This window comes from Kogia breviceps, chromosome 8 (assembly GCF_026419965.1).
Source record: "Kogia breviceps isolate mKogBre1 chromosome 8, mKogBre1 haplotype 1, whole genome shotgun sequence".
In the NCBI taxonomy this organism is placed as follows: Eukaryota; Metazoa; Chordata; class Mammalia; order Artiodactyla; family Physeteridae; genus Kogia; species Kogia breviceps.
The window spans coordinates 15,040,136-15,064,859 of NC_081317.1; the positions used below are offsets into that span (position 1 = coordinate 15,040,136).

The 24,724-nt window shown below is 41.5% G+C and overlaps 1 protein-coding gene across 1 annotated transcript in view; it reads left to right on the forward strand.

The window, feature by feature from the left end:
* BRINP1 (BMP/retinoic acid inducible neural specific 1) overlaps window positions 1–24,724 on the forward strand; it is a 183,828-nt gene that overhangs the window by 101,120 nt on the left and 57,984 nt on the right. Inside the window, exon 3 of the mRNA XM_059071965.2 lies at window positions 17,684–17,874. Within this exon, the coding sequence (XP_058927948.1) occupies window positions 17,684–17,874 (191 nt within the window). The remainder of the gene's footprint in view (window positions 1–17,683; window positions 17,875–24,724) is intronic.

The following is a 24,724-nucleotide window of genomic DNA, read 5'->3' on the forward strand; positions in this document are numbered from 1 at the left end:
CAGCACCCACTTTTGCCAGCACTTCCCCTCTCCCTTACCCTGTTCCACCTTACCTTTTTTTTTTCCATAGTATTTATCATTTTTTATTTTACTTGCTTATTAAACCATTTACATTTTTTGGTCTGTCTTCTACTAGAAAAGAAGTTTCAAAAGGGAAAGATCTGTGAATATTTTGTCCGTTGATAGATCTCAAGTGCTTAGAACAGTGTCTGGGACTTAATAAATATTTGCTGAGTGAATGTATGCATGCATGAGTGAATGAAAAATTGGATGGATGAGTGGATAGTGTGGCGAAGTGTAGAGAGCAGAGTGTTGAAAGTCACATATCTATGGAGCTTCAGGTTCAGCATTTAAAAAATGGAGCAAATAAAAATCTCAACACATCAGGTGGCCTTGAGGATTAAACTCAGGTATTTGAGTTTGCAAACTGGAAGGCACTGTATAAATGTTAGCTTAAAAAGGGGGAAGGGAGAAAGAATTTTTTAAATTGGAAAGAAACCATGAAGTAAGAGTGTCCAGCAGGGGATTATATGGGCAAACTCCCACAATCCCAATGCAAGTACTGGACGGGATAAGACACTAGTAAATATGAAGTGGAAGAAACTCAGGCTAAAAATGCTTCATGCCCCTAAGGAAAGGGAGGGTGAATCATTCTGCAAGCATTTACAAGGAATCTAGAAAATGGCAAGGCACTGCATTCAGACAGAGTTGCACTGGTATTGATAGTCACACGGTGTTTTATGGGGACAAACCCCAAATGCAAAATAATTGTAATCCAGGGTCATGAGAGGTTTAGGTACCTGCATTGGGAAAGCAGGGGAGGGAAGGACAATGATTATAAGATAATACTCACCATTTATGAGCCCTCTACATGGCCAACCCTTTACATCTGTTATCTCCAACAGGAAACTTGGGAAAGAAGGGCCTTTATCATCCCCACTGTGCAGGAAATTAGCCCAGAGAATTTACATGATGGGTGAAAAGCCACCCAGCTGATTAGAAGCAGAATTGGAACTTGAACCCCATTCTGACTTGATTTCCAGGCCTGTCCTCTTTCTGCTGTATGTTACTGTCTCTCACATTCTACTTTGAGATGGAGGTGTTAGGGAAGTTTCCATAAGTGAAGTAGGATTTTATTTTGGTCTTGATGGATGGCATTTGGACAGGTGAATTCTTTGGGTTTAACAAATATTTATTGAGCACCTTATAATTGCTGGGAAGGGTTAATAGGCTCATGCAGTGAACCATCCGATGAATAAGACAATGTCTTTGTCCTCCTGGAGTTTATGTTGTAGTGGGGAAAAGGGCTGGACCTGGACAGTATATATAGAGGAAGATAACAAACTGTAAACAAATGGATAAAATCATTGCAGATAATGACACACTTGTCCTAAATAAATGAAAATCAGGTAATGGGATGGGGGCTAGTCTAGCTTTGGTGGTCAGAGATTGCCTCTCTGAGCTGATGGCTAGGGCAGCACTGTGGACATCTGAGGGAAGTGTGCCCTGTGCAGGCTACAGAGACACTGAGGGCCAAAGCATCCAGGCCTATCTGAGGAAGACCACAGAGGTTAGCGGTGCAGTTAATGGGAGAAGAATGTTAGAAGGTGAAGTTAGAGAGGTAAGCAGATTCCAGGTCATATGAGCTATGGTGGAGAGATTCAGTTTTACGTTAATTAAATCACTGTGTTTACTCAACTTCCCTCCGTTTGCTCCTCCTTATTTACTTGATTACCTTCTCAGTGCCTTTGCTGGATCCTTCTCTTTCCAATCTCTAGATATTAGAGCACTTGGCGTCTCAGCCTTTGGACCTCCTTTCCTGTGTCCATGTTCTGATGATCTCATCTGTTCTTATCTGTTCTCGAGGCTTTATAGAATCTCTCCTGATGATTCACATTTATATTCCCAGCCTAGACCTCTCCCTGAACTCAGACTCATATACACAACCATTTAATAGCCTTCTTAAATGTGTCCCATCAAAATCAGAATTCTTGGTTTCTCTTTTCAAATGTGCTCCTCTACCAATGTTTCCATTTTTGTCTAATGACATCACTATCGACCCTGTTATTTCTACTCCAAAGCCAAAGCACCCATGGTTCTTCTCTTCACACCCCTATATCAGCAAATCCTATAGATTTGACTTACAAAATACATCTCCAGTTTTATTGTATCTTGACCACTGCTACCTTCGTCCAGGCCACTGTCAGCTTCCATTGGACCACTGCAGTGGCCACCTGGTGGCACCCCTGCTTCCAGCTGTGTCATTTTCCATCTTCAGCTCTCATCCACAAAGCAGCCAGAGTGATCTTTCTGAAACTTAACTCGAATCCTATCACCCTTCTCAGACTTGTCCAGTGGCTTTTCATTACTCCTAATGGAAAATCCAAAAACCTCATCATGGTCCACTAGGACTGACTCTGTGCAGGCCCTGTCACCTGTCCCTCCCTCTCCAAACTGGCCTTCTTGTCATTTTCCAAATACTCTAAGTTCACTCTCAGCACTGGATACTTCTTTACCTCATTTAGGTCTCTGGTCCTATTTCTCTTCATTAGAGGAGTTTCCAGTGCCCCCATACAAAAGTGAGCCCCCTTTACCTGTGTCATTTTCTGTCCTCTTACCTTGTTTCATTTTTCTATGAGACTTACCATGGTCTGGCATTTCATTGCATATGCATTGTTTCATTTATTGATTGACTCTCCTACTAGAATGTGAGCTTACTAGTTTGCCTGTTCTTTTCACTGCTTTATCTCCTGCATTTAGAAACTACATCAAACGTATAGGTGCTCAAAAAATATTGGTTGAGTGAATGAATAGATGGGAATTCATGGAATCACTTCAGTTATTTCAGAACCTACCATATGCCAGGTCTTAAGATCAGTGCTAAGAATAGCCTGAACAAGCTAGCTTCTTCCCATTCTCAGGCAGAATGTATCATGGAGCAGGGACAGAAACAAGTAAACAGGTAATTTAATATATGCTTTGATTGAGAAGTGCAAAGCGCTCTCTATTGGTGAGTAAGAAGGAACCAGGTAAAGTAGGGGAACCATTTTTCCAGCAGAAAATAATACATGAAGGTAGGAAAGCCTGGATGTAAGAGTGGGTTTGTATACTTGATGGAGCTTAATAAAAAATAAAGCTGTGTACTGGCCGGGACCAGGGGGAGATTAGGAATCAAGAAGCAGCTGGTGAATTAAGTAGGCATGGAAGGCATTCCGCTCAGAATTAAGAGGTCTGGGCTATGTTTAGGTGGTGGCTGGTGTCTGGAATGTTCATAGAAATGTAAGGGGTGGGGAGGGATAAATTAGGAATGTGGGATTAACAGATACACGCTACTATATATAAAATAGATAGACAACAAGGACCTACTATATAGCACAGGGAACTATACTCAATATCTTTTAATAACCTATAATGGAAAAGAATCTGAAAAAGAGTATATATATATGTGTATATATATATGTATATGTATGTATTATATATATATGTATGTATAACTGAATCACTTTGTTGTGCACCTAAATCATTGTAAATGAGCTATATTTCAATAAAAAATGAAAAAAATTTAAAAGAAAAGAAAAATGTAAGGAAATGATATTAGTTAGGAATGGGTCCACAGAGCAGTTCAGTTTGACTGGAGTAAGGATAGGGTAATAGAAGAAGCTGAGACTTTCAGGTTTAACTCTGGTCATAAGGACTCTTGAATAGGAATTCAGAGTTTCCTATTTATTTTGTAGACAGTGAGGGCTCATTGATGGCTTCCCAACAAGGTGGAGGCGGCATCATGAGCCAGTCCACACTTTGAGAAGAGAATTCTGGCTGTGATCTTGAGCAAGAATCACAGAGTTGTCGAGGTGGAAGCAGGGGAGTCAGGTGGGCGGCGTTTGCACCTCCATGTGTCTTGGCTAAGAACCTCATTTTATTTAATCCCATAAGAGTCCTTTCCTGCAGATCTCTGGACTTAGTAGACGTGCTACTGATTGGAAAAGGGAAAAATGAAACCACTAAGGTGTTGAAGATTAATTCCAAAATTCCTCACTTCTGAGGTTTAAATTGCCACCTCTGCCTACGCGTGGAACAGGGTGCAGTAAGAAATAGAAACAGGAAGTCACAGAAGACTTGGGCAATTTGGAAACAGAGTCCTAAGGTAACGTGCCAGACTCCGGGGCTAAGTATCGGCAGTGAAACAATCTGATAGCCGAGGGTACTTCAGAAACATGAGTTTCTTAATGCTGGAAAGGAGAGAAAACATTTTCACCAACTTGTACTGCCTTGACTTATTTAAGAATTATTTATTTGGGCACTTTATAGTTCCAGTAGAATATAGAATATAGTCCCCGCCCCCATGTAGGTTACTGTCGAGAGGAGAGAATGACAATAAATCATCCCACGTGTCCACGATTGCCACTTGAGTTCAGTGGTCTGGGGAACCAGAGCTGGCTGGGAGATGGGGAAAGTTTCTTGTAGAAGTGACCTTCAGCTGAGACCTGGTAGGTGGGGAAAGAGTTTACTAGACGGGAGTGATGGGAAGATTGTCCAGAGAAGGGGAAACATCAGAGCCCTTCAGTTCTGAGGTTCTCAATTTTGCTCTGTAGAGGGGTCCCCTGGGAGCTTGTTAGAAAGGCAGAGGCTGAGACTCTTTGCTACGTTTGAGTGAGCTGTTGTTTCTGTATTTTAACATGGATTCCCACCAAATTCTGGTGCAGGTGGCTTATGGATCCCGTTTCACAAAGCACAGATAGAATCTGAGTCTGAGTTTTCAAACTGGGCTCTGAGCTTAGTCTGAAGGGGGGTGGTGGTGAAGGGAGAGATGGGATTCTGCAATCATCCCCATTCCTGGAGAAGCTCTACTTCTATCAAATTTACCTATTTTGCAAAACGTTTATTAGAAAATTATTATTTGTGTTTTCCCCAGAAAAATGCAAGTTCTTTGTATTGTTCACTTCTGGAGCCCTAGCACCTAAAATAGAGACAGAATTATGGTAAATCCTCTAAAACGAACAAACAAAAACTTATTTGAAAGAATGAATTTGTGAATCAAATGTTTCATGTCTAGACAAAAGTCTGAAAGCCAGTCGTCCAACCCAACTGTCCATTTTACAGATGGGAAAAGTGAAATCCAGAAAGGAATCATGGCTTGTCTAAGGTAGCTCAGACTATTATGGTAGAGTAGATGGTAGGTTTATGATGCCTTTACTCGAAGGCCAGTGCTCATTCTTCTAGACCCAATGTTAGCCTTTAAGGAGGACAAAATGTTGGCAGTCCCTCACTGAAAATGCAAGAGGTAAGTAAGAAATACAAGCTAGTTTAAGAATAGTTCATATAAAGTCATAACAAGCAATTAGCTTGCTAGACAGAATATTGGGTTGCAAGTAATCCTAAATCACATCTGTTGTGCACATAGTGTGATAGAGTTACACCTGGGTGGGTTTTTGAATCTGAGCTTCCTCATCTGTAAAATAGGGATGATTATAGCCACCTCCCAGGGTGCTTGTGCTTTAATGCAAAGCACCTGGTCCATATTCGGTGCCCAATATATATTTATGCTTAGGCATATGGATCTGAAAAATCAAGCCTGTCCAGTGTTAGAAAAGAGATATTGTTTGTGGCTGAGTCTATGGATTTAGGTGGATAAGCATCTGTGCAGGAGAGAGAGGGAGCTCGGCTCTTCTGGAAAGTAAAGTGAGCTGGCAGGAGAATGGTTAATTGGCAGTGACTTTCGTAGCCTGTGGCCATTAAAATACCTTTATGCCCAAGAAAAATAACACTTGCTAGTCGTTTATGGACACACAAAAAAGAGGAACTGAAGGATCATGTGATGGAGAGGAACCGTATTTAGGAGCTTTAGGAGAAAAAATAAAATGAAAATTCAGAGTCTGGGGGTAACCATGGGATAGAGCACGGGGCTGACGTCTCTCAGTGTGTTTTGGAGTATCATCCAACTAACTCAGAGGTAAAAAAAAAAAAAAAAAAAATTAAATAGGTAATCTCTTCCATAACTTTCATTCATCTTGGTGTCTGTGTGAGACCAGTATAACTGTCAGTGATTGCAAGGAAACATTTTCAGTTCACTTGGGCACTCAGAAGACAGCCCCTCGTGTTCTTTCCTGAAACACGTAGGGTGTCCCAGTGGGTAAAGACGGCAACAGCAACACTCTGCAATGACGGTGCGGGTTCTGAATCCCTTCTATAAGCATCTCTGTCAATCAGTTACTCAGACTCTGCTTTGATATCTTTAGACAAGGGCTCCCTTCTTCCCTGTTCTATCCTGATTCATTCTGACAATCAGAAAAAGCTTGCTATATTGAGTGGGGCTTTATCTTGCTGTCAGTTCTTTCTGGTCATTGCAGTTCTAGCCATTGGAGCCAGGTTTTCATGGCGTTACAACTCATCACATTCCACCAACTAGGAAAATTGGCGGTATCTTCCTTCTTCGTTCAGTGCTTGGGTGATCAGTTACCTCTGAGAATGCCTTAGACCCCTCCAGAAGGTATTTTTTTCATCATTGTGTATATTGTCAATTACCTTGTTTAATCATCAAATCATAAATTCCCCTTGAAGCGTGTTTATTTTCTTAACTCAGGTGTGATCCGGGCATTTTTAAGAAAATCAGTTCCTTCTAATTTATATGTAAGTGATGACTTTGTTGCTTTAAAGGAGATTCAAACAGGCTGTGTGGGAAACATCCTCATTTTCTAATTTTCTTTTGCCCAATGTTTTAAAAATATTTTTAGGGCAAAGGAATTTTTAAAAACACAAAATTTAATGATCTATCTATCTCTATTGAGTAGCTCAATCTACAATCTTTGATCTGGCATTTTTTATTATTTCCTTAAAATACATTATTTGACATGCCAGCTCAATGGGTTAAATCAGGATCAGCCAACTTTTTCTGTATAGGGCCAGATAGTACATATTTTATACTTCATGGACCCTATGGTCTCTGTTGCAACTATTAAACCCTGAGATTATAGTGCAGAAGCAGCCATAGATAATGCATAAACAAATGAGTGAGACTGTGTTCCAATTAAATTTATTTCCACAACAGTCAGAGGGACAAAATTGATCTGTGGGCCATAGTTTGTTGACCCCTGGGTTAAATCATTCTTAAGAACTTTGATACATTTAAGTAAAGGATGGCTTTAGACCCCCAATTCCTGGTATAAGACCAGAAATTCAGTGAATGTGTATTGATTGGATTGAAGAAAAAGGTATTTGTTAATGAGTTTAAAGCAAGGACAGGAAAGCTTTCTCTATAGGGAAACAAAAGAAGGACCTAGCTGGGAATGTGGATTTTGGGGAGGCTCTCAGATGACAGCATACTTGCTAATCCTAAAATATTTTAACGAGAAAAAAATTGGCAATTAAATGCAATATTACTTTCTGGGGAAGACGTTTGCTCGTTTTTCTCCTAGAAAGATGTGCTGTGGCAGAGGGAAATGAGCAGAGGTCTGCATGTGCAAGACTTGGATTTTAAAACCAGCTACTGATGGCTGTGTGTCCCTGGGAAAATGACCTCCCCTCTCAGAGTTTCCATATTTCCATCTAAAGATCAAAGGCAATAACACCAAGATGTTCTCTGTGGTCCCTTAGAGCTCTCAAATTTTGTGATCTGAAAAAGAAAATTCATCTAACTGTAGTGTTTAATGGGATTTATGATAATTGGAAAATAATTGCTGCTCCAAACTTTTATTAATCTATATTTAGTTATGACTCATGCTCTCACAATAGATGTTTTGGAAATAAGCAGAGAGACAAATTGAGTAAACAGAACTTTAAGTATTTTATTTATATGCAGTTTGTGTAATCCCTAGAGCCCATGGGCATATTAAGATCATTTAAAATATCCATTAAAAGTTATGTGTTATGAGACAAACTCCCCTTTTAGAATGCCTTGCCAAAGGATAAATAACTCGCGTTTATTGAGTAGCTACTACTGCCAGATTAATTGCATTCATTATGCTTAATCCTTCCAGTAACCCTGCAAGGTAAGTACTGGGATTCCTATTGTACTGATAAAGAAAGCTCAGAGAGGCTGAGCGATCTGCAAAGGATCACTCAGCTAATGAGTGGCTTTATGCTGGGATTCAAAGCCAGGCCTTTCTGGCTGCAAACTCTGAGCTCCTCCCACACTGCCACAATGGCAGGAGAGGACCTGTTTTGTGCCGCTTTTTCAGGTGCTCAGTGGATCATTTGCTTTTTCTCGATATGCCATATTTCATTCTTCTGCAGAGCATCGCGGGTACTCCCGACAAGGCAGTTTGGGACAGTTAACACCTCTCCTCCACTGGCCTGGCGACACCAGAGTGGGCAGAGGATGAGGGGGCAGGAAGAAGCAGGGAAGAGCCCGGGCAGAGAATCATGGAAGCTGAGTTTCTGTCCAAGCTCTGACATGGAGTTGTCATGTGGTCTTCACTGCCCTGGATCTCAGTTTTCCCCACTTGTGATGGGGATGGAAATGCCCCCCACTTCCAGGTTATCGAGAGGATAATGTATATGATGACAGAGCTTTGTAAAGGACCAAGTACAGTACAGACCCCACAGTGTTGAGATAATGGGATGGGACAGCGGATCAGGATAGAGGACACTGAACGTGAGATCAGGAACCCAGATTTCAGTCCCTCTTTGCCATCAAAGGTTCTGAGGCCTTGGGCAAGTCCATTTCTCTCTCTGAGTCTCAGTTTTCCTCATTTGTGAAATTACAGCAACGTCCTTGGATGGTTGTTCCAAAACCCCTTTATCCTCATTCTGATGTTTTGGATTCTGTATGGCACGAGGTAGCTCAGGTGACTGAGGGTATCTAAGGAAACTCTGTCTGCTCCGAGTGAAATAAAGCAAGAACATCCTAAGCTGCTTTCCCCATGATGAATTCCCATAACCCCCATGGTGGTCCCTGTCCTCAGTAACAGTGCTCCACAAAGAATTCCACTTGCTCTTCTGGAGATGGTCCATTTCTATCAAACCTGGGCCATTCAAGTGTGCTTGTTGTGTTTCTATTTTTCCCTTTCAAGTTTCCACTCAAGGAGAAGCATGTAGCCCAATTCCAGGATGCTTACCCTGGATTAGTTGCCCCCATTTCTCTGAACTTTATTCCCACAGGAGCCTTTAGAACTGCTACTAGGGTTAGTAGAAAAATAAAAAGGCCATTACTTAAATGAACACACTTTGGAAAATAGAAAGACATATACAAATTGTAAGCAAAGATTATTTTCTCTATAGTTAAGTCAGTGTCTTTACTTGTAATTAAAACAACACTATTCATAATCACATTTTCAGAGACAGCGCTTTTTGGTTCTTTGTTCGTTTATTTGTTTTCTGCTTTTCCTTTCCTTACCCTTCTGGAGCTAAATTACCCTGGAGAACCACTTGGATGCTGGGATTCCTCAGCTGCTTTCTCACTTATGTTCTGAGGCATGGAGACAGGCAGGGGATTTGTTGAGGACACCATACTTGTTAAGATGCATCATTTCCACTTCACATGTGCCCTTGGGTTCACCTTTCCCTGTGCTGGCTGGGGAACATGTGGGGAGAGGCTGGGAACAGCAGACAAGAGAAATGCGCTGTCTCTCTCTCTCTCTCTCTCTCTCTCTCTCTCAGCTCAATGACTTCACCTCCTCAGTCCCCTCCTCTATGATTTCCCTTGTTCGTCTCTGGGGATAATTTTCTGCTAACAGTAATGGAAGTGGTCCCAGATCCTCCTCAGCCCCCAGCCCCAGACATTTAGAGGCTTATTTTTATTTCACTTCCAAATAAATGCAACCAACGGAATAAGCCACCCAGGAATAAACAACTGCAAACATCCTGTAACCTTAATCAGTTATGCTTTTGGCAAACATTTATTGAGGATACAATGTCTATAAAATATTCTAAAATGTATCCTTGGATTAAGTCAGATCACTATAGTGCTTCCTGTTTAAACAGTAATGTTTGGGGCTTCCCTGGTGGCGCAGTGGTTGAGAGTCCGCCTGCCGATGCAGGGGACACGGGTTCGTGCCCCAGTCCGGGAAGATCCCACATGCCGCGGAGCGGCTGAGCCCATGAGCCATGGCCGCTGAGCCTGCGCGTCCGGAGCCTGTGCTCCGCAACGGGAGAGGCCACAACAGTGAGAGGCCCGCGTACCACAAAAAAAAAAAAAAAAAAACAGTAATGTTTGTCTCTCGTGGAGCTGCGTTACCAAGTGGTGCTTCATCACATGCATTAGGCTACATTGAGCCAATCAAACATTGTCAGTGAGGACATTCCCCACCAGCATCAACTACATCCATCTCTTTATGAGAAACCATAGGAGATGTTTGTATCTTATCGCAGCATCCAGGAACTCTGTATCTCCAACAACTTTGAACAACAGCTGCTCTGTTTTCTTCTTGATTGTGTGGCTCTTTGGTCTGTGATTCCCTTTTTCCTTTGGCTGCAAGGAAGCTCAGAGACATTTGTTGTCCACTTCTATCAAGTGTTCAGGACTTTATAGGGTTGCTTTTGCATGCTAATTTTAACTCCAAATTCATTTTGTTTTCCTCCCTTTATTTTTCCATTGTCTATTTTTTGAAGTCTATACAATAGGTGTGTTTTTAAAAACCACCTCCAGTTGGTTCTGCTATGCAATCAGATTTAATTTTTTTAAAAAGCTGCAAAACATGTTTCATAAAGCAGAGTAAAGCAACCCTTCACTTCCTTAGAGGTAATTAGTAACTTTGCTTATCTAGAAAACAATGGAGGAAACTCACATTTATCCAGCACTTACCAAGGACCCAACACGACTGGAGATGTTCTCCTCATAACCCTGAGAAGCAGAAATTGTGATCCCCCATTTTACACATGATGAAACAAAAGCAAACATTTTCAGGAATAATAATATCGTTATAACTGTGCCCTATGCAAATAATAATATTATTATTATTAAATGTCATAATAACAATATTAAATAATATATTATTAATATATATTAATATGTAGATATAATAATGATATTAAATATATTAACTATAGATATAATAATAATAAATATCAACAGCTTACAATTATCCATACCCTGTTGCAGTTTACAAAGAGGTTTTCTAGCCATTATTTCATTTAACTCTCTGAACAATCTGGGAGATGCATGTTTTTAATCTTCATCACATATATGAGGAGATAGAGTAGGAGGAAGTTTATAAACTGTCAGTCCATTTCTTAAACGCAGGCAGTACTTTTATCATACTTCACGGGAATCAGGAATCAAATCCCTCCATGAAAGTTCTACCTACTGATAGCTTTAAAGAGAGCAGGATTGTTTCCTCTTGTCTTCTACCCACCATCCATCATCCACTATTCCCCACCTTCCCATTGGAGCCCCTCCTGTGACCATGACAACAATGGTAATATTGATAATAAATTTAACACTACCTTTATTCAGGGTTTTTATGTTCCAGATACTGTGCTCCATGATTTAATATAAACCTAAACCCATCCCTCTAAGGTAGATATGCTTCCCCTAGATTACATCTACATTTTTTTTGGAGTATAAGCAAACTCATCATGATTTCACAGCTAATTGATGGCAGGGTCAGGTTTTAACCCAAGATTTCTATCTCCGAGGCCCTGGCTGAGAGATACAAAGCTGAAGATCTTCTAATACTATCAGCTTATTTCCCGGGAGAGTAAAACACACACCTTCACAAGGGCACAGAGCCAGTTCTCCTGCCTGTCTCACAATCTTTTCTTCTTCAGTGCAACCTCATTCTCAGTGTGTCATTGAGTGTGTGTGTGTGTGTGTGTGTGTGTGTGTGTCTAGGAAACAGAGGGTTAGCAAAGGGGACAAGGGAGTATTACTATAAAAGCAGTGCTCTGAAATGAGAGCCTTGGGCTTGTGGTTTTCTCTGTACGCTCATCCTAAATCCTGTGACCCTGGATCCAGTCTCCATCCATCCTCTGCCTCTGTCTTCACCCACCCTCCCACCCTCCACTCCCCTAGTGGGATGGGCCTTGCTGCAGCCACCCCATGCCTTCCATCCAGGATCCTTTTTTAATCTCAGTCTAATTGGTTTGCCCGCCCTGCTGGGATGCTTAATTGGGCATAAACATATCCTATGCCATTGTGAGTTCTGCCTTCTCCTCCAAGGGGAATTTGCTTGTTCTGTGAGCTCAGAAGGAAAGATATATTTTATGTTGTGCTCAATTCACTGAGAACTTACATAAAATTGTTCCTGGGTCAGCAGAGCAGTTAGACGACATGAAAAGCAGGCTTTTTCTCTCTTTTATTTTCTTTTACTATTTTTTTAAGGTGGCATGTTGCAGTGGAAAGGGCACTGCACTTGGAGTCACAAGCCCTAGGCTCTGATTTCAGCCCTGCCAATCATTTTGCTGTGCGATCTTGGGAAAATAAGTTAATGTCTTTGAAATTCAGTTTTGCCATCTATGAACTGAGTGGGTTGGATTGGATGACTTCTATGAAAGAAGTCATAGTGATGCTTTTAGAACAGGAGTCATACTCACCATGGGCCAAATCAGGCCTGAAAGCTGCTTTTATAAACAAAGTTTTATTGGAACACAGCCACACTCATTCATTTATTGTCTGCGGCTACTCACACTACAAGGACAGAGTTGAGTAGCTGTAACAGGTACCTTATGGCTGCAAAGCCTAAAATATTATCTGTCCCTTTACAGAAAAAGATTGCCTACTCCTCTTTTAGAACATAAATCAGATGGTGTCATTACTCAAAACCTTCTTTTGACTTTCCATATTACTTAGAATTTAAAAATAAAAAGTCTTTACCAAATCTAGAATGGCCTTTAGAGATTGGTGCCAGCTCCATCCCATGTTTTGATGTTATTTTTTTTCTTTTTGCCCTTCCTTTCATAACATCTCTTCTACTCATCTACTCATCTCATCCTGCCTCCTTGATCTTCCCCAAACCTGGCAAACATATTCTTACCTCAGGACATTTGCACCTGCTGTTCCTTCTTCCTAGATTACTCTTCCACCAGGTGGCTGCATGGTCTCTTCCTTACTTCCTTCAAGTCTCCTTAAATGTCATCAAATTAGGAAGGCATTTTCTGACCACCTATATAGAACTACGCCGTCACCCCCCCCCCCCAGGGCGTCCCTACCTCCTTCCTCTGCTTTATTTCTCTTCATAGCACTTCTCTCCTTCTGACGTGTTACACATCTGTCCTTTTATTATCTGTCCACTCTCATGAGAATGTAAGCTCCTTGATAGCAATACTTTTATCTAGTTTGTTTATTGCTGTATACTCAGATCTGGAAAAATAATAAGCATTCAAATTTTGAAAGCATAAATGAACTGTTTTAACTGTTTTAACTGTTCTAATGTTGTTTAAATCTACTTCTGAATAGATCTAGGTACTGTGAAGACTTTTTACTGAAGTGTATTTTGGTAAAGAGAATAAAATTGTAGAATCTTGTGGCTATTACAGTATTAACTCCAACATTCTCATGACAATCACAGAGTCACATAGACTCATTTTTAGAACATTTTTAGTCTGGACTGTTGGCCATTAAGAACAGAGTTTATAGATAGAAATCTAATAACACAGTTCAACACACGAGACCCTTCATTGTGTGGTCCCTGACAACCTCTCTGTCTTTAACCTCTTATCATTTGTATATCACATGCACTCAATACACATGAACACTGCACACACACACATCCCTCTCTCTCCAACTGTCTTATTCTCTCTTATTTTTCTCCATGTTTGCACGTGGAGCTTATTCTTCCTGAAATATCCTTCCCTTATCTTTGTCTGGCCACATGCTATGCTTTCGTCAAGATTCAACGTGACATCCCCGCTCCCACCCCAGCTGCTCCTCCAGACTAGGTCAGGGACCCTCCTGTCTGATTCCTCTGTGACTAAGATGACTGTTGCAAAATAGCACGTCCGTTCAGTAAGACGGAAATCCCTTAGGATCGGGAGCTGTCTGTGGTGCTGAACTGGCAGCGCCTGGCAGAGTCAGCACTTCATAATAACATCCCTCCGTTATTGAGCTTTTCCCAAGTGCCCAGCTCTGCACTCAGTGGGTCGCATGCATCCCCTTACTTAGGCCTTGCCTCCATCCTGTGAGGCAGGAACCGGGAACCCAGCACTGGCTTCCTCCTTAGTTTCTTCAAGGAAGCAACACAGATGGCAGGCCCTGGGTGTATAGCTAGTGAACATCAGAAAGAATGTGGAGGCTGCTTAAAAAAACAAAAAAAGGAAAGAAAGAAAAAGGAATTAAGTCATAGGCTTATAATTTGATGGTGGGGGTGGTATTGTTCCTTTGTGTCAGTACTGGTTTTACTCTGGTTTTTATAGTCTACTTTTCAATATCTACATTAAAAGTGTGATTTAAGAGTCAGGATACAAGTTTTCTACTCCCAATTCTACCACTAATGAGCTGTGTGACTTTTGACATGTTACTTAACTCTCTGAGTGTAATGCATGTCAGTTTTGAGGACTGTAGACATATTCACATGAAAAAAATAGTAACCCAAGGTTGTAAGCTATAAATAAATGTTATATATTTCTATATCTATATATCTATCTCTCTATATATATCCCTGTATATAACATAAGTATAATTTATAACAATAGTATAGAACTATATGTCTATTATTATACTGAAATATGTGTATGTTTCTATGCATATATACATATATATTTGTTTCATAACTACACGTACGTAGCTTTATAAATTTCAGGGATAAGCTGATGAGGAAACACTCTTTCCTCAGAAGTATCTAATGATTCTCATTGCCTTTTATTGGTCATCTAATGCTGAGTAACAAATTACCCCACAAGTTAGTAGCTTAATATAACACTATGTGTGATCTCAGAGTTTCTGTGGGTAGGGAATCTGGCTGTGGCTCAATGGGGTGACCTTGCTCTTGCCATGCTATTGTCATTTGAAGGTTCCACTGGGAAGGGTCTGCTTCCCAGCTCATGCACATAGTTACTGTTAGAACTCAGTCCCTTGCGTTGTCTCAGTTCCTCAGAAGTTATTGGCCAGAGGCTTCCCTCAGCTCCTCCCAGTATAGATCTCTCAACAGTGCATCTCACAACATGGCAGCAAGAGCAAGACAAAGACAGAGAGAGACAGAGGGGATGGGCAAAACGGAAGTTGCCATATTTTGGGGTTATGGTTTTTTTATTTTTTTTTAATTGAAGTATATAGTTGACTTACAATGTTGTGTTAATTTCTGCTGTACAGCAAAGTGACTCAGTTATAGATATAGATATTCTTTTTCATATTCTTCTCCATTATGGTTTATCACAGGATATTGAATATATCAAGAGTTCCCTGTGCTATACAGTAGGACCTTGCTGTTTATCGATCCTATACAGACTAGTTTACATCTGCTCATCCGAAACTCCCAGTCCATCCCTCCCCCACACCCCCTTCTTGGCAACCACAAGTCTGTTCTCTATGTCTGTGAGTCTGTTTCTGTTTCATAGACATATTCTTTTGTGCTGTATTTTAGATTCCATATATAAGTGATATCATCTGGTATTTGTCCTTCCCTTTCTGACTTACTTCTCTTAATATAATAATCTCTAGGTCCATCCATGTTGCTGCAAATGGCATTCTTTCATTCTTTTTATGGCTGAGTAAGACGTAAACTAATCACAAAACTATTTTGTAACCTAATCAAAAAACTAACATGCTATCACCTCCAAATTCTGTCCATTAGAAGCAAATCACTGGGTCCTGTCCAGCCCATACTAAAGGGGAGGAGATTACACAGGGTGTGAACACCAGGGAGCAGTAATCTTGGGGAGTTGTGTCACCAGCTGCCTCACCTATAGGATTCCCCTCTGCCGGCTCTCGCATGCCCCACTGGCTCCTCATGTCTGGCCACCACACTGGCTCCATTTTGTCCCCTTTCACACCCTCCTCATACACTTTCCCTCCTGTTCAGCTCTTCCCGTGATGTGTTATGTATCCCCCTCTCACTCACTGCTCCTGCCCTTTCATCCGTGTGGATTGTTGGGTTTTATTTAAATGTTAAGCAACACTTCTGTTTATTTAAATCACATGTGAACTTCAAAACTGTAGTTAAGGTATGACCTCACTGAAGCTTCCCCTAGAGACCTCAGAAGTCTGTGTTCCTTCTTCTGCCCCCTGTAGTCTTTGGTTTACAATAAGCTGGACATGTCTTTCCTTTCCTGCCAGACTATGAGCTTCTGAGACTGGGATGTGTCCACTCCCCATCCTGGACACATGATACTCTGCATTTAGTAGGTGCCCTGCAAGGTTCACTGAGTGCAGTTGATTGACTTAATATATATCTAAGATGTGCAGAGTACTGAGAGTTTATTTAGAATTCAAACTGTGTTATGAATTATGGACAGAGATTTCTTAAGCAGCCACAGACTATAAGCTCTGAGGCTTGGAAATGCATTCCAATTTGGAAACTTTTTCTTCAGACACAGTTTCCTCTGCATCAGAGGTCAGACTCCACCACTGAATCACCGAGACGTATTCCAGCTCGATTCCCACCCTGCTCTGCTTCTTCTTGCTCTGTGCCCCTTCCTTTATTCATCTCTCTCATCTGTGGCAGGAGTGAGAGACCTTTTCATTTAACTCTCGTTCCCATCATTTATCTGTGCTGACCTTACAGTCCTCTTGGCTAGTTGTTTTTCTCAAGGGACCTGGAGCTTGTAACTCAGACAGGTTGGAGAACTGGTTGTTTCAGGGGGAGCTCCATCTTTGGTAGGAGCAGAGGTCATTATTAAAGCAAAAACAACCTGAACCAAGGCCCTTTAAATGTCTACTTGTATTTGGTTTGCATTCTCCTCATTCATTACATGTGAACCTTTAATGATTTATGTATCCGTGAATGTGTGAGGAAATAAAAGTTATAAAACCCTCACACTGGATTAATGCCTGGCCTTTTCCAATGGTGTTTTCACACCCTATGTTTCATGTAATCCGGGCACCAGCAATAGGAAATAGATAATATTAATTGGATTTTACAAATAAGGAAATGTAGATCCAGAGAAGTGACATCCTCTGCCCAAGATCACACCACATAGTTTACAAGAGGCAGAGCGAGACCCTGAGCTTAGACTCCCAAGTTCAATGTTTCTCTGTCATTAGTGAAGGGAAGAGTGGAAATTCCCTTACATGGTCAGAACAAAGCTTAACTTCTTCCAAACAGTATTTGCTCAGTGAATGCATGTGAAAATTTCCAATGAAACTGAGCTCTGGACTAATTATTGGGTTGTGGAATTGTCTTAGAACAGGTTTCAAGTTGCATCGTGCCTTAACGTCTTGTCCGTTGGTACACAGCCTTCCTTCTTTTTATTCTTTTGCTTATTTATTCATCCAGCTAGCATACTTGTGACTCACGCCATGTAACATGTACCGTGTACCTAAGAAGATCCCATCTCTCTGGTTTCATTCACAGTCTAGTGAGGGAGATGAACAGGAAACTAGATGGCAATGATTTTCGTATCTCTGATGATCTGTAAGCATCGTGAGAACATGACTGCATCCCCCTGGTTCACTGCAGTATCCCAGTGATGAGAATAGTACCCAATACTTAGAGCTAGACTGAGGGCTCCAGATCTAAGTATCAGTTCACAAATATTAAAAATAGTTGTGGGCACTCTCTCACCTAAGGACAGACGCCTGGATGGGATGGTTGGGTGGACTTTGGCTTGGGGTAGAGGTGGTAAGTGGAAAGTCTCACTCATCTCTCCTGCCCAGGGAGTTTGCCCGTTGGAAGGTGAGGAACACAGCCATTGAGAGGAGAGACCTGGTCCGTCATCCAGTGCCCCTCATGCCGGAGTTCCAGAGGAGCATCCGCCTGCTTGGCAGGAGACCCACCACTCAGCAGTTCATCGATACCATCATCAAAAAGTACGGCACCCACCTCCTCATCTCCGCTACCTTGGGAGGTAGGTCAACGGCCACTGGGCCATAGCCTTGTCATGACTTTGAGTCTGAGATGGAGAGGACGGTGGGATGGCCTAGGGTCAAAGCCATCTTGACATCTCTGCCATCGTATGTCACTCAGAAGTATATGTTGCCAGATAAGCCACATTGTCTTGGTTGATTCCATTCTCTGGGACAGTCTAACTTGAGAGTTTACTAACTTTTGTGGAAATATGGCTTCACCTTGGAATTAGCTCAATTCGTTGGGAATGTTTAATCGTATTATTATATTAGTTCCTTTTGGAATGCAGTCTAATCTGGGGAAATAACTTCAGATGATGTTTAGAGAAGTGCCTTTGTTTATTGAAGTCTGCTTTAGGGATTGATAACTTGAGGTTATCTTTTTACAAATGAGATATCATTTGTATCTTATATGGGTTTGGAGTAGATTAGTAGGAAAGCAGACTAATTGCTCCACCCTGCTCAGCTTTACCTATCCCTCCCCATCATGTCCAGTTCATCTTTAAGGGAGTGAAGATAAGAGGGGAGGATAAAAGGAAGGAAAGAAGTGCAAAGAAAATGGGAAATGGTAGAGACTAGTGCACTTAGATGCTATGGGTCTTGCCCGCATGCATCATTTTATATAATGAGCTACAATCCTTTGGCCGTTGGTTTTCTGCCACAATGATTAAGTCCACTGAATTTTGAGAAAGCCCATCTGGTGGTGGAGCACCATGCCACCCACTCAGAGAGCTGCAAAGTTATGCATTTAGATAAGGCCCATGTCAGCTGAACAAGATTGGTGTACTGACAAAGGCAGGTGGGTAGACTGAGGCGTGCTTATACCAAGTGATCTTTCTTAGAGGAGGGTGAGTGCTACAACCTAGAGCAGTCAGTATGAAGTTCCTGGAGGAAGTGGCGGCTTAGCTCAGTAGGAGTTGGCTGGGCAGAGGAGGGTGGTGAAGCTTTCTAGGTATGCATTTCAAGGAAGACGAATGATGTGGAGAATTTGGGTGGAGAAATTGGTTGGGCAAATTCATTCATTCATTCGTATCCACTACTTAGCTACTCCTATTACACTTTCTTGAGTATTTGCTCATAGCAGGCATTGTACATAGTCTTTAGTCCTCAAAAATGGCAAGCTAAGTTATATTCTCTCCACTTTATAGCTAAGGAAGCTGAGACTTACAAGAGGTATAGCTAAGAAGTAACAAAAATAAGTGTTGAACTTAGGGTTTTCTGTCCACAAAGCCTGTGTTATTTTTTTGACCCAACATCTGTCATCTCTTTAACCAAGTCACTCACCTGCCAACCCACCCAATCCAACAGCCAACCAGCCAGCATGTATTCTTTAAGATTTGAGTGTTAAATCATGTAATACAAATTCTACTCAATTGTAAAGTGAAAATGAAATCACTTCTACACTGAGTGTGGCATTAACCTGTACCCTTTTCTTTAAATTTCCCCCGTCTCCCATTTCACTGGAAAAAAACAATTATTGAGATCGATGCAGTGCTTCCATTAGGAACTGTGTTCTGTCCAAGTCCCCGGAAGTCCCAAATAACAGACTTTTCTTTTGCAGTAAAATATATTTTTAATTTTTCTGAGGCGAGGTGGTGAATTATTCACAGAGCCTTGGTCCTCTCCTGTTTTTACAGCACAACATTTTAAAATATGCAAAGCTTTGGATTGAGTCCCGGTGTTGGACAGCAAGCCCTAAATGTCCCCGAGTCCTCAGCGTGGGTGACGGTGGGGGATTTACTGTTGATGGACACAGTGTGGCAGCAACCCAGCAACTGTGTGAGGTCCTTCTTACATCATCACTTCATTCACTCATTTGTGGAAAAGTACTTCTTAAGAGCCTTCCCATGCAATGGGAGAGAATGGAGGCGGTAGGTTGTAGGGCATGCAGAGGCAGGCTCTGGAGTTTGATTGCCTGTTTCTCACCAGTTTGGGGTCACCTTGGCAGGTTACTCAATACTTTCAGCCTTGGTTTCCTCTTTTATGAATAGAAATAATACTAGTACTTCATGCATATTGTGAAGATTAAATAAAATGATGCATTGAAAGTGCTTAGTGCAGTGTTTGGCACCTAACAAATCATTGCTATGGTGGTTCTTGCTATTATTATTGTTTTTATTGTAACTATTGTTATTGTTATTGTTTAGTGAGACTGAAAAATTGGGGGACTTGGGATTAAAACCCATTCCTACCACTCGCTAGATGAATGGAAGACACTGAGAAATTCACTTTCCTGTCTGGCCCTCAGTTTTTCCATCTACATATAAGGAGGTGCAGAGAATTGTATTCACTGTAATTTTTCCTAAGGAGAACACCGTATTCACTTAGAGGAAATGCTTTGATAAGCTGTTTGAGGTGTCAGGTGAGTTCTTGAGGGCATGCTCAAACAACAAAAGATGATTCTTCAACTGTCACATAGAGGACAAGTAAATGCGTTTAGGGAAGAGGAAGGAAGCGGAGTGAGAAGGAGGAAGTGGACATCTAAGACATTTCCATGGGATCCTCCTCACTCTTGGGGTGAAATCTGTTAAACTCAAAATAATTGGTATGAGTGATTTTTTTATGGATGGTGGTAAAGGGAAAAAATTGGGGTCTGGAATGACCCACATAAATACAGGGATAGCAATTTCCCTTAGTCCCTCTGAAGATCATATTTTGGATTAAAGGAAGCACCTTGGAGGTGGATGTCTGTGTGATATATACGACTAAGCTTGCACACATGCATGGGAGCGCATGTCTCCCTGCACAGATGAATGTGCACAGACGCCTGCCTATGCTTGCGTGAAAGTTAATCTATATGCAGACAGACATACATACATATGCAGTGCACACACGCATGCATCTTACACCCATGTATATGGGTACAATGTACACATTTATGTGTATATGTAAGCTTGCACATGTATGTGAATGTATGTCTATTGCATGAATGTCTGGTGATGTGTGAACACTCACGTTTTTGTGCTTGTGTAAATGTATGTTTGTGTGTATACTCATTCCCCACCCTGTATTTTGGGAGAGCTCCCTTTGGCTAAGAGGAAGGCCAAGAATAAAGTCACAGGGGCTCAGAAGGAAAGGATGAGGGAGGCCCCAGAGGCCTGAAATCCAGACACATCCCCTTCCTTCTTCTGGGAACAGTGTCCCCGGGTGACTCAAAAGATAAGACGATTGACTCGCCCCCGCATCCCCCATTTCCCATGTGTCCCACTTTGTTCCCCTCCAAAAGAAGTGCTACAGAGAGTGAGACAAAGCCCCCAGAGACAGAAAGATTGAGGAAAGGGGTGAAGAGGCAACTTTCAGGAATGCCCAAATGGGAAGGCGACTCTAAACAGAATGTTCTCTTAATAAACGAGAAATTAAGTCTTAATAATGCGGCAGGAGGCCCATTAACCCCTCTTGATCTAAGGTTTGCTTCTCCCAGTTCTCAGTCCGGAGGGCACTGAGCTGTTTCACCTTCTCTTTTACAGGCCCCTTGGTGAACCTGAGCGGACACTTGTACTATTTATATCCTCTGCTTCCTGGTTCTAACTTCTAGCATATATTCACTTATTTAATCATTTACCTCTTCACCCACCTATCTATTCACCCATCCATTTAATCATCTATCTCCCCATCCATCCATCTATCCATCAAATGATAACTGCACATTTGCTCTTTATTTGACCTGGGAAAAACATTGGGAACGTTATAAAGAAGAATCAGAGTCCTTCCTGCCCCAGGCTACCACTCACCACACCTGGAACTCAGTGTCTAATTGTATATAAAGTCGTTTTCAAGCCAAGTCTATTCAGGATGCTGCAGAGTCCAAAGGATGGACAATCGTGTCCTCCTGCATAACTGGCGAAGACTTCATGGGAAGGTGCAAATATGAGGTTTTTATTCCGAACTCAACTTGAGTCTAGGCATGGGGAACCCAGAGATTAATTTTTGAAAATGATGAATCTTCTTACTGGAAGATTTCAGTCAATCAACAAACACCGTAGAGTTGGACCACTTCCACATTTATCCATTTACCCACACATACCCTGATCATTTGTTAAGCACATAATATATGCCCATATTGTGCTAGGCAAAGACAGTGAAATGAAGAAAGACTCCTACATACTCACTGACTTCACAGTGCTTCTCCTCTAGTAAAAGAGAGAGGCTATTAAACAAGAAATCACCAGGAAATGTGACAGGTAACATATTGGAGAAATAAAAGAGATCGTGGGAGCCCGTGGTTAGAGTTCTCACTTTAGTTTAAGTAAACATTGGGGGATTCAGGGAAGGCTACCTAGAGGAGGTGTCTTAAGCGACACATGAGGGATGAGTAGAAGTTAGCCAGGAGAAAAACAGAAAAGCAGAGTCCCAACTGTAACAGAAAATAGGGCACATTTGTGCAGGATAGAGCACAGCTAGAGAGCAGCACGGGATGCAGCTGGAGAAACCAGATCATCAGTGTCTTGGGTCCCACATTATCTACAGGGATGCAGGCACCCTGCATCATTTCAACATGTAACGAATAAACTATTTTTTTAAATAAATTTGTTCATGTATATGTTAATTTTATTTCAGAATAAAGAATTTGGTCTGAGGTGACAAAACAATAGAAAGTACCATCTCTTAATGTTCATAGTGAACATACTATGCTAAAGAAGGCTACTCTTTCCAAAGCAAAGTTTGGTTGTCAAGAAGTTTTTGAGCTTCCGGCAATGTTGTCTTGTTTTTCTTTTTTTTAACATCTTTATTGGAATATAATTGCTTTACAATGGTGTGTTAGTTTCTGCTGTACAACAAAGTGAATCAGCTATACATATACATATGTTCCCACGAATAAACTATTAATAATATTTTAATTTCTTTTTTCCATTACAGTTCTGTTCTTATTTTTTTTAATTGAAGTACAGTTTATTTACAATGTTGTGTTAGTTTTAGGTATACAGAAAAGTGATTCAGTTATATATGCTTTTTTTCAGATTCTTTTCCATTAGATTCAATAGGTTATTACAAGATATTGAATATTGTTCCCTGTGTTATACAGTAAATCCTTATTGCTTATCTATTTTATGTACAGTAATTTGTATCTGTTAATCCCATACTCCTAATTTATCCCTCCCCTGCCTTCCCTTTGGTAACCATCAGTTTGTTTTCTATCTGTGAGTCTGTTTTGTATATAGATTCATTTGTATTATTTTTTAGAATCCACATATAAGTGATATCATATGGTATTTGTCTTTCTCTGTCTGACTGACTTCACTCAGTATGATCATCTCTAGGTCCATCCATGTTGCTGCAAATGGCACTATTTCATTCTTTTTTATGGCTTGGTTTTATGTTTGGTTTAAGAAGATCTTATACCACATCTTCTTAAACCAAACATCTGTTGATGGGTGTTTGAGTTGTTTCCATGTCTTGGCTGTTGTGAATAGTGCTGCTATGAACATTGGGGTGTATGGGTATTTTCGAATTAGAGATTCCTCTGGATATATGCCCAGGAGTGGGCTTGCTGGATCATATGGCAACTCTATTTGCAGTTTTTTAAGGACCCTCCATTCTGTTTTCCATAGTGGCTACATCAGTTTACATTCCCAGCGACAATGTAGGAGGGTTCCATTTTCTCCAAACCCTCTCCAGCCTTTATTAATTAATGAGATCTTTTACTTTGTTTTTTTACATTTTCCAGACCTTGGAACTCTGCTGTGTAGTTTGCAGGTACAGTGCACCTCAGTTTGGACCAGCTGCATTTCACATGCTGAGTAGCCGCACTTGGCCAGTGGTTCCTGTACTGGACGGCTTGCATGTAGGCACTGGGTGACTCTAAGAATGGAGACACTGTCTTATTCATTTGTCACCCAGCGCCTGCCAAAGTGCTCGGAACACGCAGAATACCCAGCGCATGCACGCTGAGCTAAACATAATGGACACGCTAGAGCGTGATCGAGGGAGGTGGTGACAGCTCTCTTGGGGGGAGGGTGTGGCTGGGAAAACCTCGCCAGTGAGGTGATTGATGGCCAGCGCAGCAGGCTCTGAAGAGTGTATAGGAGATGCCAGGTCAAGGACACAGGGCAGTAAGAGGAGGTGATGTTTGAATTGGTCCCAAAATGCTGGATAGGATTTCCATAGTCAGCCATTTAGGGGAGGGACAGAGTGGTATTCCAAACAGAATAAAAAAGAGTCTGAGGAAAGCCTGAGAGGAAGTGGCAAGAATAAACCAGAAGGAATGAGGCAGAAGGAGTGGCTTGGCTGGAACACAGGGAGGGAGACAGGGCTGAAAAGACAGGCTGGAGGCTGCGCGTGGAGAACTCTGAATGGCAATGAAACCACTTTCTAGAAGCAGTCATGGAGGGGTCCGAGGCAGGAGAATAACCTAGGGACCAGGACTGTGCCCACGTCCTAGGATAACCGCTGTGCTTTCGCAAGTAAATCGTTTTCTCCATTCAACTCAAAAATCCTCAGCATTCTAAAGAACTTTCAGTTATCTTAGACATCAGGCTTTTGTCCTCAGAAAGTATTGGTAATGTTTGTTCTCTGACCGTCCTGTTGTACTGGGTTGACTAGGAGTAAGGGTAAGTCTCATACGATTGATATTTTGTGGTAATCGAATAACGGTGGTTTACCCTTCCTCGGGGCTTACTAGGTGCCAGGCAGGGCTCAGGTGCTTTATGTCATTAACAGATTCAATCCTATGACAACTCTAGGAGGTAAGTCCAGTTAGTACTCCCAGTTTTACACATGAAGAAACTACAGTATAGAGCAGCATTCCCCAGCCTTTTGGGCACCAGGGACTGGTTTTGTTGAAGACAGTTTTTCCACGGACGGGGGCGGGGGGATGGATCAGGCGGTAATGCGAGCGATGGGGAGTGATGGGGA